This window comes from Conger conger, chromosome 11, assembly GCF_963514075.1.
Source record: "Conger conger chromosome 11, fConCon1.1, whole genome shotgun sequence".
Lineage (NCBI taxonomy): Eukaryota > Metazoa > Chordata > Actinopteri > Anguilliformes > Congridae > Conger > Conger conger.
In genome coordinates, this window is record NC_083770.1 from 43,581,341 (window position 1) to 43,596,816 (window position 15,476).

Below are 15,476 nucleotides of genomic sequence, written 5' to 3' on the forward strand. Positions count from 1 at the left end.
ATGGTGCGAAAAGACATCCAGTGAGCAGCAGTTCTGCAGATAGAAACATGCTGTTAATGAGAGAGGTCAGAGGAGAATGGCCAGACTGGTCGAAGCTGACAGGAAGGTGACAGTAATGCAAATAACTAGGCATTACAACAGTGGTATGCAGAAAAGCATCTCTGAATACACAACCTGTCAAACCTCTAAATGGATAGGCTACAGCAGCAGAAGACTAAGTCTAAAAAATAAGTCTAATACATCCCTAATAAAGTGCTGACTGAGTATATATACAGACATTCCCATTCAAAAGTTTGGGGTCACCTTGTTGTTTTCTGCTTTTTCTGATTTAATATTTTCTTTTCTTCGTTTGTAATCAAACAATTAATACGTGGTCAAAGCGCAGATTCTCAGCTTTTTATTGAAGGGTATTTTTATACATTTTGAAAAAGACAAGGTGACCCCAAACCTTTGAACGGTTGTGTATACATGCACATAGACATACATTCATTCACGTGCATCCATAGACACACACACCATAGAAAACAGGCCCAGAGAATTGTGTGAGGAACTGATGATGGAGGTCCAGCTTTGATTGTCACTGTCGGTGTGATGCCATCAGCCTCTCGCGAAGTGGAGGGTCTTCAAGTTAGGCCCCCCTCATACTTAGGTCATTTGGTGTGGCGCTTCCAGCATTTCCATGAGGAAGGTGTCTATTGGCGTGTCTCCTATCAGCTTGAAGAAGAACAGGTGTTCCAGGCACTTCAGGCCAATGGACCGCAGAGCTGGTAAACGTAGCAATAATTTGGCAAATCTGCTCCCAACGTGTCACAAGGAAGACAAAAAAGGGGGACAGTGAGACCTCTGACCGTCAACTTAAATATGAGTTCACAAAACGTAATTCACCCCGAAGCCCTCAGGAATTAAATGGGAAACAGACTGATGAGTAACGATAACACAGAAAAACAAAGACACTACAGAGAAAAATACTATAGACTCTCTCTGTAGCCTATAGAACCAAAGATCATCTACAGAGATGGATGACAGAGATAGACAGACTTTCTAAACAGACTCCATAAGCACCGGGATACTCAGCAGACTGACATAAATATTCTGCAGAGACTGACATACTCTCTGGAGAGAATCCACAGAGATCGATGCTACAGACAGACTGAAAGCCAGCTGAGAGACTACAGAGACAGGGATACTCTGCAGCAGGGATCACCAACCAAATCCCACCTGGTCTTCTTTTCTCCCGGGTAATGAGTGCTACTGATTGGCCAGACTGACTCCCAGGTAAAGCTATGGTGGAAAAGGACCGTGAGTGGCTGATCCGGGCTCTGCAGATGACGACTCACCTTCCAGGCTGTTGGGGGTATTTGTGTTTGCAGTAGGCCTCCAGTGAAGCATACACCCGTTCCCTCAGTGCCTCCACCTCACCGGGGTTTGACAAGCCTTTTGAGTCTGGAGAGAGGAAGAGAGAGAGGGAGCTTACCCGTATCTATCGGAAAACCATGCCACCATGACTGGTAGTTTAACCGTGACTGGAATAACTATTGCAGTGTACCAACTTTTACTGAATACTGTACAATATACAATGTTACCTGCATATGACAGTACTGATTACATCACTTACTTATAACATTACCCAAATACACGACACAAACTCCTGATGATGACCCTATGGCAGGGTTCAGGTGAGAGAGAGAGAGAGAGAGCGAGAGAGGAAGAGAGTGAGTGGAGGGGGTGGCGGGGTGGATCTCTCCAACATTGAGGTTTTTTGGAAAGCAGTAGCCTGACTAGACCTCTCCGGGGCTGGCCTGTTCCACATACCCTGACCTGGATGGACTTTTCTAACTTTCTGGCCTGGTTCTCAGACTGGCCTGGTCAGACCTCTCCAAAGCTGGCCGTAGTTTCTGAAACGCTGGCTTAGCTTGGTTAGCACGGATGCTGCTCTTATCAGTAAACCATTAGCTAGTATTGAAGGATGTGGCCGGTTGCTGCAGTGAGCATGTCAACCAATGAAGCTAACGGGGTGTTTAATCTGAACACACAAAATGAAAAAAGCAAGTTATACTCACGGAATGCATTTGTAATCTTGTTTGATCTACATACCACCAATTACTCAACAGCACAACAATGAGTGACATGTCTTTCTACATGTGATTGAAAGAAACTCACAGACCTTGATTCTGATAAAATCTGAATTTCTCCTTCTCTCTCATTCTATCTCATTCTCTCCCGCTCTCACATTCCCTTGTTCTCTCGCTCTCTCTCCCCCTCTCAGTGAGGATGAGGAGTACATGCCTGGGTTGAAGAGGACGATGGCTCGTAGACACCCAAGCTCTGTCTTGTCCATCTGCATGTCTCGCATCTTTGACACAAGCTCTGTTAGGACTCTGCCCCGGTGCAACCAACACAGGAAAGCACAACATTACCAACACATCAGCATTTCATTATTGCACAATGCAGGGGTGCACAACAAGGGGCGATCTGTTCCAGGATTCTGTGGCAACTTCTGGTCTTAATGATATAATTAACTCAATCATATCTTATCGAGTGCCAGCTACAGCTGCAGACTGCAAGTGTATCCTAATGATTTTACTGTGCTCAGGTACAGGCTTAAACCAGGGTAATGTTTCCAGCTGTCAGCAAATTAAAGGCAATTGGTTGGAACAAAAAACAGCACGCAGACCCCTGGGCGGTGTACCCCTGGTCTAATGACTGTCTGATACTGTGTAACATTTTGTACCTCAGCAATGTTTGGACATACTGCCATGAGTTACATAATCATTAGCAGCCTACCTGCAAATGGAGGCCCTGTGTGGCACTGTAGTTACCTTCTACATCTGTGGTGTTGCTCAAGATGTATGTATGATATGTTAAGCCCTGCCATTAAATCTGTAGGATTCAGGGAAAGGGAGCTCAAGTGGTCAGATGACTGAAGCAATGCCTTCTGGGAAGACCACAAGTCTTTCTATCACCGTCAACAATGACTCCACAAATATAACCATGGTGAAGGCCCAAGGTGAAGAACGCGTCCGGTCCTGAGGGTGGGGCGGAGGGCAGATACTGACCTGTCGAAAATGGCTCCCACCCCCGCACTGTGGGCGCTGTTCCGGTGGACGTGGAGGCCGGTGGCGAGCAGAATACCGTCCTTCACCGTTATCGAGCGGTGCGAGAACGACGCGATGAGGAGCTCGTTCCACCCTGGGAGACGGAGAGAAAGGAGGGAAGGTTTCCACGCTGTTCATCAACACTATGTCGCACAACATGAGAGCATGGTAGGAGAGCCTGTGTTACCAAGGCAACATAGAGTCTGTGTAAGAGGTCCATCTAAGGAGAGGCAACAAAGCAGGTAAGGTAAGAAATGCTGAGAATCTGAAAGACAACACACAGCTTCTATAAGCCACAGAAAACTACAAAAGGGAACCACTATCATTCCCACAAATAAACACAAAAGGAAAGTGTTTAGTAAGACACCAGACATGCAAGCCCACGTTTCCATGCCTGCTGTCTTAATTAAGAGTAAAATAAATCAGTTTTGAAAACAGTAAATAACTTTGCTTCGCACTGAAGATATGCTAAGTCATTCTTAACATATGTGACCTGTTCTATCATAATCAGTTGGAAGTCGTGCTGGCCAATTTCACATAAATCAATATCGCTGTTTTAGGCTTTCATCTTAATTTTGTAGAACAATACCTTGGCTTTCTTAATCTGTATGCCAGAGTATAAATATAGTTTTAACATTTTTAAACATAAGAGCACAAGCTAGCACTGGTGTTCTGTTCCATGTGGCCACATGTAGTCCTATAAAAGTGTCAATATCCCAAAAACTATTTATTGCTCATGGTTGAAGACTTAAATCAGATAATAAGAGGTGCTACCATTCAGAAACAGAACAAATTTATGTCAGAGCATGTACATACAGTGTACACAAAAGACACACTAAAATTATGTTTTTATAGTTTAGTGCTGAATATCTCAATTTCTAAGTCAAGGACCAACCTGTAACTACTTTATATGTGTCCACAAACTTGATGTGAACTTGTGTACATAATTTGGTAAAGATATTGACAGGCATTGAATTTCCACATGTGTTTTCCAAAAACTGCACCCAGATGTCCTCAAGTACAAAACATCTGCATATATTTTTGTCCAGACGAATGAATCATCAGAAAAGCTTATTGTTCTATTAAACCAAATTTTGTGATATAAAATGTAAAGCGAATTAACCTTCACATATATGAGAGTATGTTCTTATAAAGCATGCCCGAAGTGTCCAAAAAGGATTACTCACCCTAATGCTTTCTCACTGACCTGCATCACATTTAAAATGGAACTTTATTTCAAAATTAGGTTAACTAGAGCCCCCTGAGCAAGTACAACAAGTCTGTATATTCTTTCTGCTTTGCAAATGTAGCGTAGTATATAGGCACATTCAGTGAAGATATTCAATGCACTAAACATGTGTTTAAACTGCACTGTTTAAGATATGCCTCTTTTGCAAAATGCAGTTCTTAGGCAGCCCCATTCGCTGATTGCGTAATGAGCTGTTGCCTTTGTAAATAAGACCTTTCAGGTAGGCAGCGACCATACCAACACACTCTCATCAAGATGCATTTTGTCCTGCGAACTTCAGGTACATAAATCTGAGCCAATGTGTTTATTCATGCAACTTCTGAATTGTATATATTTCTTCTTACATTGGAACATACCTTTTTGACGTAGAGAAATGGTATCAAGGATTATTAGAATATGCCTTTTATTGTCTGAGTCTGTGACAAGGTGAGGGTTGTAAACCGTGAGTGTGGCAAGGCTGGAGTTTTATTGTCCTGCTTTTCAAATAAGAGGCTGATAAGAATCTAAACTGCTGGTCTTGCTAGCAGAGAGTCTTGTTAACAATCTGCCTGTTTTACGGTTGTATTATGTCACTGTTTTTTGTATCCTATAAATATGAATGCAACAATAATTTTGGAAATCAACAACTCAACCGCAAGGGGGCAAAGTGGATACGGTTAAAGGAGTCAGAAATACAGTATATTGTGAGGCTGAGCTTAACCTGACCAAATGTACATGTGTATGACTGTGTATATGTGTGTGCATTGCATGAGTGTGTGTGTGTGTGTGTGTGAGAGAGAGAGAGTACGAGTAAATCTCCGGTACCTGCTCGTAGCAGGATAACCTGATCGTCCAGCAGTAGCTGTGAAAAGTGCGGCACTCTCTTGGCCCACTCCACCAGGGTGAACAGCTGCTTGTCGGCCGCTTGGCAAATGTTGGTAACGGGGTCATTAGGCTGCGGAGACACAGAGCGATGAGGTCACACAGGATAGTGACGTCACAGTGAGCACACAACTGGAAACAGGGCTCTTGATTTGCCATAGTCTAGGAAACTACTGGGGCTATTTACTGGTCAGACATAGCTGGCATTAGTTAGCTATGGTACAATTTAAACTGCAATGGAGTAGAATCTGTATTGCTGTATTGTGACTGGGTGAAATAAGAGTTGGAAATTGTATTCTGATTGGGTGGCCTAGATAGTGAATCTGCGTTTGAGGCTGCATTCCGATTGGGCGGAGAAGAGCTGGACACTATATTCCGATTGGGCGGAGAAGAGCTGGACACTATATTCCGATTGGGCGGAGAAGAGCTGGACACTATATTCCGATTGGGCGGAGAACAGTTGGACACTACATTCCGATAGGGTGGAATAGCTCATTGGTATTCAGGGTGAACTCAGTTCCACTCACTCCTGGATTCACACCGCATTGCTGAAATCTTCCAAGGATCAGAACTTCAAATGAAGCTCCCCAGAGAAGATTAGTCTAAGACGGGGAAGCTTATTCACTCCGTCAGCTCCCACAGTAAGGACAGTATAACCAACATCTCCAGGGAGACAGCCAACTGTTCTGAATGGTAAGCAGAAGCTGCTGATGAATCCTTCACTGAACTCGCCTAACCCAGCCTCATCATGCGAGAGCAAATTCTGCGGTCAGCTGGGTGCCTTTGCCCAAGTGTACTCAACTGATGCAATGACTGCAAATTGCATTACGCAGCGACGATGCTGCATTATGTAGCGAAATGTTGTGAGAGACCCGGTTAGATGCAGTGCCTTACAGAGTGACAATGCCCCGACAGCAATATGCCATCCCACTGACTCTAAACAGCACTTGCACATGTCTCTGACCTGCTCAAAAGGTGTCACGGAACAGCACAAGTATGAGAACACTCCAACTTTCCCCGCCAAATTTGCCCTCCGACAAAAAATCCAGACATATCACCCAAGTAAACACAGTGTGGAAGATTACTTGACCATGGAACTGGGAGCAGTACCGTGACCAGGTGCAGACTCAGTAAGCAGAGCTGCCTACACAGGCTGTGCTCACACTGTCAAATGCAGGACGGTGTAACAGCCCCACTTGCTCGTACAGTAAGGAATTAATCTGAAAACGTCTTCCCACTAATCTTTTTGTCCCAGATGTCTCAGATTTCTAACGTGTAATACAAGCTGCCCAACCTTTTTGGGGCGCCCAAAATAATGCTGGGGATTACACATTTTCCCTATAATATTGTAATTGTTAAGTCCATCTACTGGCATTAGTATTGTAGGTATCATTTTATGATTTGGTTTCTGTACGTTCTTTTTCACTGCTTTGGCTAAGGAAAGGGAGGGAGGGTGGGCAGAGACAGAGACAGAGAGTTTTCTCTGTTTCCTGTTTGACTGCAGCCTGTTACCATTGATTTTTAGCTCCTGTTCTAGATTGCGACGTGAAATAGTAGGCTTTGTAAAAACAGGGCAAACTGGCCCCATTTAGTGAGGATGCGGTCTTTGCAGCAGCCAGCCCCGTCTCTGTGTCTGATTGCAGTGCAGAGAAAAACACACGCCACAATGGGACACACCACCAAACCGAAACTCACCCTCACTATATCTACTTCAACAGAGCCACCTGCAATTCTCACCAACAATAACAGCACTACTTCTCCCACCACCATAATGATAAAATACACTTATGCACACAGTCGCTCAGCAGATGGCGAGAGGGAGTTCACATCTCTATGGTGCACATAAATGACTAACCGGAAAGGAATTGCATTCCTTTCTTCATTTACCTATGATACTTAAGCCCCTTTTGTTACTTCCACAGTAATGTTTACTGTAAGTGTGTCCTTTGTGTGGGGTCAATTGGTGTCAGGCATCACATTAACCTAGGCACTTAAGCTCTTATTTCAATTGCTCATACAGTGGGTGGACCTGATCATTCTGGTACAAAGTACAGGGCACTAGTTGTCCTAGTTATTTACACTATTTGCTGTTTTCGATATTGTTGTGGAAAGAATCTTGGACAGAATTACCTGAAATAGTAAATTGTAAATGTATATATAAGCTTGTAAATTCACAAAACTAGCAACCGCAGAGATTGGCGCTCAAATTAATCGATTCCCCCTTCAGGCCTTTGTGTTGAGGCAGGCAGCTGGGATGCTCTCACCACATACATTTCCGTTAGCATACAAATAACCTACATTTACTCACATAATCTTCTCTACGCTGGCCAATCCAGGGCTTTTCACTCTTTACAAACACATCCTTGAAGCCCCAGCACCCATTTCCCTCACTCCCTCGCTCCCGTCTTTAGTTTGGTGCTTTTATTCACTACCTCCCCCTCCTCTCTGTGCTCAAAGACAGCACTTGAGGCGAAACATTTTACGTGCTGCAAAAATGCAAGTGTAAGTGCACTGCATTTACAACGGACAAAATCACAACACTTGAAAACTAATTTAGCTTGATATAATTAAAGCTTAAGTACGTTGAAGTACACATGATGTACGTCACACACCACTACTTCTTCTGCCTTCACGTCTCCCCTCCCACTCCCTGCAAAAGCAAAACAAAAAAATAAATGCCAAGTATCTCTCTCCCCCTGTCTCTTTCAGCTCTTCTGGGATCTCCTCTCTGCATCCACATGAACAAGCGGTGCAGAGCATCACCCCACATCTGCGTACGGCGTGGATATGCTACTGAATCTGCCATACTGCTCATTTGGACACTAGCTCAGGAGGTAAGAGCGGTTGCCTGGCAGTTGGAAGGTTGCTGGTTTGATACCCTGCTGTGATACCCTGAAGTGTCCCAGAGCAAGACACCTAACCACTGTGCGTGTGAATGGGTGAATTAGAGGCATTAATTGTAAAGCGCTTTGGATAAAAGCACTATATAAACACAGTCCACATCGGATGCACCCTCTGAAGTACAGAGCATCGTTCCACATGCATCGCATGGACACACAGTCACATGCAGGGGCAGGGCAGGAGGGTAGGATGTGGGCAGGAGGTTAAGGCGTGGGCAGGAGGTTAGGGGCAGGGCAGGAGGTTAGGGGCAGGGCAGGAGGCTAGGGCGTGGGCAGGAGGTTAGGGCCAGGGCAGGAGGGTAGGGCGTGGGCAGGAGGGTAGGGCGTGGGCAGGAGGTTAGGGGCAGGGCAGGAGGTTAAGGTGTGGGCAGGAGGTTAAGGGCAGGGCAGGAGGGTAGGGCGTGGGCAGGAGGTTAGGGGCAGGGCAGGAGGGTAGGGGCAGGGCAGAAAGTTAGGTGCAGGGCAGGAGGTTCGGGGCAGGGTAGGAGGGTAGGGCGTGGCCAGGAGGATAGGGGCAGGGCAGGAGGTTAGGGCATGGGCAGGAGGTTAGGGGCAGGGCAGGAGGGTAGGGCGTGGGCAGGAGGTTAGGGGCAGGGCAGGAGGGTAGGGGCAGGGCAGGAGGGTAGGGCGTGGGCAGGAGGTTAGGGGCAGGGCAGGAGGTTAGGGCATGGGCAGGAGGTTAAGGCGTGGCAGGAGGTTAGGGGCAGGGCAGGAGGTTAGGGGCAGGGCAGGAGGGTAGGGCATGGGCAGGAGGTTAGGGGCAGGGCAGGAGGTTAGGGCATGGGCAGGAGAAAAGGGGCAGGGCAGGAGGTTAGGGGCAGGGCAGGAGGTTAGGGCATGGGCAGGAGGTTAGGGGCAGGGCAGGAGGTTAGGGCGTGGGCAGGAGGTTAGGGGCAGGGCAGGAGGGTAGGGCGTGGGCAGGGCACTGGGGACTCACTGAGCTGGGAGGGGCCCCCAGGTTGCCCTCGGTGTAGGTCTCTGTCTTGGGTTCCATGGCGAGCTCGGCCTCCAGGATCTTCTCCACCGGCATGTCCTCGTTAACGCTGCAGCTGGAGTCCACCTCGCCATCGCCCCGGTCCTTCCCCCGCTGCCTCTCCTCCTGCACCGCTGCGGTTAACAAGACTAGTTCCGGTCACTACGGCTTCTCCTGCACCGCTGCGGTTAACGAGACCGCTTCTCCTGAACCACCGTGGTTAACCAAACTCATTCTGGCACTACACCAAATGGTGTTATTCTATTGCCAAAAGTCAAAAGCAGGGTAACTTGATGTGAGAGCACTATTCCTTCAGCTCTCATACAGACTTACGTTTCTCTCCTGCAAAAATAAAATGAATGCGCACCCTCAAATTTACTCTGTGCTCTCGCACAAAACGGTCTCAAAAAATCAAAAATCGCTGTTCTCTCACTTGGAGTGCACATTCAACGGTTCTAATTAATCCTGCCTTCTCGCAAACATCTCTCCATTCTCACTCAAACTTCCTTTTGCTTACTCTCAGAATTTCAGTGCGAAAACACTGCCTAAACCAATGAAGGCTGGCTATGGGGCCTGACTGGGACGGTTATTGTTGAACACTAGCTCTAATTATCCGTATTCTGCATGAATACTAATGACAAAGATATACAGTTAGTTTAACTGCTGCTCAACTACTAGCTTAATGCTAGCAGTAATGGAAAACCTCATAGATGTGCTACAAAAACAAGCATGCCCCTAAGCGTGATCTGTTTTACACACTGCATTACAGACATTTGAGTTAGTTTTAAATATTACGAAACGTATCTTTCATTGGAATTTTTTCTTTATACCGGGAGCTCCAGAGCAGGACCACATGTACTTCATGAAAATTGTAGAACTTTTCTTGAGTTCTTAAAATGATTTCAAAAAATTAAGAAATCACTTATCCAGCTTAATAACTTGAGCAGTCACTTTCTATAAGCTATGGCCTTATACAGCAGTGCGCTGAACAGGTGCAGACTGTAAGAGTGTGTGTGTGTGACGGGGCTGTGTCCTCAGTGAGCGGTGGGTTGTACCTTCTCTCTTCATGCCCATGGCCAGACACTTCTGGTAGCGGCAGTACTGGCAGCGGTTCCTCTGGCGCTTGTCGATCAGACAGACCTTACTGTCCCTGCACGTGTAGCTCAGGTCCTTCCTCACCGTCCTCTTAAAGAAGCCCTTACAGCCTTCACAACTGTACACCCCGTAGTGTTTACCTGCACGCGTGCACACAACACTGTTCACCTGCGCATTCATACCTGCACACACTCGCAAAAGTGTTACATTAGACGCACAGGCTGAACAAGTATTACCTAGATAGACTAAACGATGGGTACCTGCAGGCAGGTGCACAAACATACACATGCACACACACAGTGCTGGTAGTTAAGGTGGAGCTTGGGGCCCAGTTTTTGGACACCCACCTGACGAGCGGTCGCCGCAGATGGCACAGATGTGTTTGGTGAGGGAGAGGGGGCAGCTGGAGGGCGGGGCAGGGATCTTCATCATCCCGTTCAGGCCCAGGGGAGGCTTGATGTCCTCTGAGCTGCTCACGGAGTTCATCGGGGAGCTGAGCTGGAGCACAGAGAGAAGGGGGGGGGGGGGGGAGGGGGCAGGAGACGATTCAGTCTGGTAAATACTGGGATCTGGGGGGAGGCGGGGTTGGGTTACACCCTGGGTGCAATTTATTTAACCTTTATTTAAGCAGAGTGTTCTCCTGAGATCAAGGGTCTCTCTTTTGCAGGGGAGCCCTGCAGAACATACAAGTTCATACAACTATTATACAGAGACCTTATATATACAAGTGCCTGAAGAAAAGCATACATGTGCGAAAATGATCCCACCGTAACGTACACTCAGTGAAAACTGACTTTTTTTTACTTCCACTTATCCACTTGACACGTTCTGTGTTCAGAGATGCTCTTGTGCATACCACTGTTGTTATGTGTGGTTATTTGTGTAACTGTCACCTTCCTGTCAGTTTTGACCTGTCTGGCTTTTCCTCTGATGTCTCTCATTAACGAGGAGTTTTTGTCTGCAGAACTGCTGCTCACTGGAAGTTTTTGTTTTTTGTTTTTTGCACCATTCTCTGCAAACTGTGGTGCGTGAAAATCCCAGGAGATCAGCAGTCTCTGAGATACTCAAACCAACCTGTCTGGCACCAACAATCATTCCACAGTCAATGACATCTTTGCATTAACAAGCTGGTGTACTGGTCACTGAGTGTAATACAATATAGAAAGGTTTATACACATTACCACATTACAAAAATACTAATACAATTTGTACAGTTAAATTATACAAAGCACTTGCATAAAGTTTCGTCAATCATCAGATTAGCCACTAAGGCCTTAAATGGACCCCAAGGCGTCAAGTTTAAGTGCCTGCTGAAATGTATGTGTAGGACAAATGCTTTAAAAGCAGTTCTTCCAATTTCAGTTGTAAAATCCAGGTCAAATCCCACCCATGCCAGTACAAGTGACAATGTGATAGGCCTACAGTCATGATTACGCACTCACATTGGTGAAGAAAAACAATAGTGCCCTCCAAAAGCACAGAGTGAAATGTGTTCATTTTGCAATCTGACATCCAGTCATTTGGATGTCAGAATGTGTGAATGGTGGCATGGTGGTGTAGTGGGTTTCTCCATACCTGTGTAAGTATGCCTCCCACAGTCCAAAGATATGCGAGTTAGGTTAATTGGAGAGTCTAAATTGCCCCTAAGTATGAGTGTGTGGTGAATGAGTGAATGGTGTGTGTGCCCTGCGATGGATTAGTGAGTTGTCCAGGGTGTATTTCTGCCTTTCGTCCACTCATCCCCTCATCCACTCGCAGATGAAACTCACTCACTCCCTCAAGTAAACATTCCCTCAAGTAAACATGTAAATATGACCCTGTCCTGGTAAAAGACGAAGACATTGTGGAATTAAGGATTATGTCAGGCTGTCTGAATGCAGGAAGTGTGGGATGTTCACCACTGCTCTCTGGAGGGTACAGCAGGATTGTAAGGGACCTGTTTCATTTTACCAAACTGTCTGGGCCACCAAACCACGCCCCACCCCACGCAGCAAAGACCTGCTAAGCTCATTCAGTTGAATAATAAAGTATGCAGCAGCCCTGTAGCAGTTTGGGGTCGTGGGTCACTTCTCGGGGGTCAGGGCTCAAGCACTCTGTCAGGGATAATAAGTCAAGAGATAAAGGGGGCAACAATTAAACACCAGCTTACCGTCAGCTGACCGCGAGTGTTATAGAGCTGAGATTTCACTTTAAGCTGTAGGACCACTCTCTGAGGGAGCCAATCAAAAGCCAGGAAGGTGTGTCTCATTGTTTCTTGTGTTTTTCCATGTGTCCATTATTTTAATATATGCTTCCTTGCATTGTTATTTATCAATGTGTGTTGTTATTTGCTTCTCCTTCATTCAGTTGACTGCTTACTTAGGGTGTGAGTGTGGTTTCGCCTCAGAATGTCACGTCTGTGTGGGCAAGGTCCTGGGGATGGCAGGTGAAGTTTCAGGGCCCTGCTAGCAATCACGCTACCTTTTTTCCCTTTCCAATATTTATATTTTAACTGATACTCTTAAGGTGTGCACATGATTTCGGTTTCTAATTTGATTGTGAATATAATATTTGAGGTTTTCATTGTCATGGTGTTAGAATTGTGTTTGTTCATATTTACTTGCTCGTGGTTTTGTCCAAGGACGGACACGCTCTTTCTGCGATGGACAAAAGTGATTGAAAGTAGCATATCATTGCATTTAGCCTATTCATATTTTTTTACTAGCGGCAACACTGATTTTTTTAACACTTCACATACTGTCACTACAGTTGAGCAGTTGAGTCATTTCAGTCACTTCCCACTGCTTTGCATGAGATATTGATTAATTTAATTTAATAAATTATTGAGTAAATATTTTCCGAGACAAACACCCAGCCTAAATTATTGATTGGCTGCAATCATTCATTAATATTCTGTATTCTTGTGCCTCAGTTCACGCCTGCTCTATAGAGGCACAGAAATTTCAGGCACAATTTGACCCTCATTAATTGCTTGAACTTTAGTAAATTCAACGGAAAGCAACCACACTTATAATATCTCCGCCCTTTATTTGCGTGATCCACCCTTCAATGCATATGCATTAAGGACATAAGGGCATCTGGTGATGACTCGAGTAGATCACACGCATATTGCGGTTCCAGGCCTGTGAGCCAGCTTGATACATACGAGGTCTGTTTCCTGGGCAAAATGCACCATATGTCTGCCTGAAATCCTCAGCTTAGTGCATCTGGCCCATTGTTGCTCAGACACAAATGCACATATTTGTAAGCAAGCATATGTTCACATATTTCACACATTCTCTCTCTTCCCACCTCCTCTCTCTTGCTCTCACTCTCTCCCTCCCTCATGCTCTCCCCCTACCCTTCTCTCTCTCTCTCTCTCTCTCATACACACACACACACACACACACACACACGCACATTCAAAGACTCACGCACACACACACAAAAACTGGCGGTTTCTCAGCCAGCCAGTAAATTTTGGCTTTATTATCCACAGGAGACCTTGCATAATTCCGCAGTACTCCCAGCAGGCAGGCTCACTTCCTCACTCTGTGCTGAGATGGTCCCTGTACAAAAGACATATATATAGCCTGGTGGCTACCGTCAGCTTGTGTCAACACAAGGAGCGCATGACATCATAAGTGAAATATTATTTCGCTTGGTCTGTCTCCATTTCCACTAAAACCTTCATACCAAGTTTTTCCCCGAGTCTGATATCAAAGGCAACCCCAAGATTATGAGTCACTGCTGAGGGAAGTGATTTTAATCCCTCTCAAATGGTGTCAGCCAGAGAGCGCTAAGAGTGCAATTAATATGATTTGTTTAAAGATCTTCCCTTTCTGTCAGGGCCCGGTGAGTTCCACTGTGGGATTCTGGGTGAACTAATTACAAAATGTCCCAGTCATGCCCGCGCTGTCAGACTCCTCCTCTGTCCTCCTCCACTGTCATTCTGAGAGTAAAATTAGTTCCAGGCCAGATTAATCTGCTACAGCTGCTGTTGGCTTTCAGACAGAGCGACAGAGAGGAGCGAATGTGTGGGGCGCTCGGAACACAATATGACTGCATTATATGAGCGTGTGCGTGTCAGTATGCGTGTCTATGTGCGTGTAAGTGTGTGTGTGTGTCTGTGTGTGTGTGTGTGTATCAGTGTGTGTGTGTGTGTGTGTGTGTGTATCAGTGTGTATCAGTGTGTGTGTGTGTGTGTGTGTGTGTGTGCGTGTGTGTGTGCGTGTGTGTGTGTATCAGTGTGTGTGTGTATCAGTGTGTGTCTGTGTGTGTGTGTGTGTGTGTGCGTGTGTGTGTGCGTGTGTGTGTGTCTGTGTGTGTGTGTGTGTGTGTGTGTGTGTGTGTGCGTGTGTGTGTGTATTAGTGTGTGTGTGTGTGTGTATCAGTGTGTGTCTGTGTGTGTGTGTGTGTGTGCGTGTCAGTGTGTGTCTGTGTGTGTGTGTGTGTGCGTGTGTGTGTGTATCAGTGTGTGTGTGTATCAGTGTGTGTGTGTGTGTGTGTGTATTAATGTGTGTGTGTGTGTGCGTGTGTGTGTGTGTGTGTATCAGTGTGTGTGTGTGTGTATCAGTGTGTGTCTGTGTGTGTGTGAGTGTGTGCGTATCAGTATGTGTGTGTGTTTGTGTGTGTGCCCCATGTGTGGCACAGACCACTCCAAATTCCCACACCAGGGCCGCCCAGGAGAGCAAATCCCTAAACTGGGTGTCCCCATTGTAAAAATGACACACCAAATGTACTTATGAAATATAACACACATAACACATACTTCACATAAAAGAGACAGGATATATTCATGATATAATCTAACTGTGGCTGAAATGCATTACATGTGATACACATATGACCTGCTGTTTTTAGCACAGTGTGGAATTCATAAGAACAAATGCAGTTATTCAAATGATTATAAATATCTCTGTGACCACATGTTTTTCCCTGAAACCATGCCTGGCTACTATGTGCAGAACCTGTGCAAATGTCTCATCCATCATAACCATACATAGACAGGAAAAACTCTTTGGGTTTAGATTATTGCACTCATTGGTGCATTTTGTTATGGTTTGGTTTAAGCCACTGTTCGTGCACTGCTTTAAGGGTTGGTTTTATTTGGGTATTAGCTGGTCAACAGGCATGGCCAAGCAGTTCATGACCTGGTCTAGCTGGGTATGAGCTGGTCAGCTAACATTGCCAAGCTGGTCTTGCTGGGTATGAGCTGGTCAAGCAGCTAGTGCTGGTAGCTTGTCTGAGCTGGTAGCTGGTGAAAACATAGCTTGAGCTGGTCAAACCATGTTGAGCTGAGGGCTGGTCTGAACTGTCCAACC

The 15,476-nt window shown here is 45.8% G+C and overlaps 1 protein-coding gene across 1 annotated transcript in view; it reads right to left on the reverse strand.

Moving 5' to 3' along the window:
* Positions 1–15,476, reverse strand: part of LOC133140228 (retinoic acid receptor RXR-alpha-B-like) — a 48,616-nt gene continuing 33,140 nt past the window's right edge. The window contains exons 4-11 of the mRNA XM_061259925.1: positions 10,521–10,671; positions 10,134–10,313; positions 9,043–9,212; positions 5,149–5,278; positions 3,057–3,189; positions 2,287–2,378; positions 1,338–1,443; positions 1–793 (exon numbers count right to left, since the gene is read on the reverse strand). Of these exons, the coding sequence (XP_061115909.1) occupies positions 646–793; positions 1,338–1,443; positions 2,287–2,378; positions 3,057–3,189; positions 5,149–5,278; positions 9,043–9,212; positions 10,134–10,313; positions 10,521–10,671 (1,110 nt within the window). The 3' untranslated portion in view covers positions 1–645. The remainder of the gene's footprint in view (positions 794–1,337; positions 1,444–2,286; positions 2,379–3,056; positions 3,190–5,148; positions 5,279–9,042; positions 9,213–10,133; positions 10,314–10,520; positions 10,672–15,476) is intronic.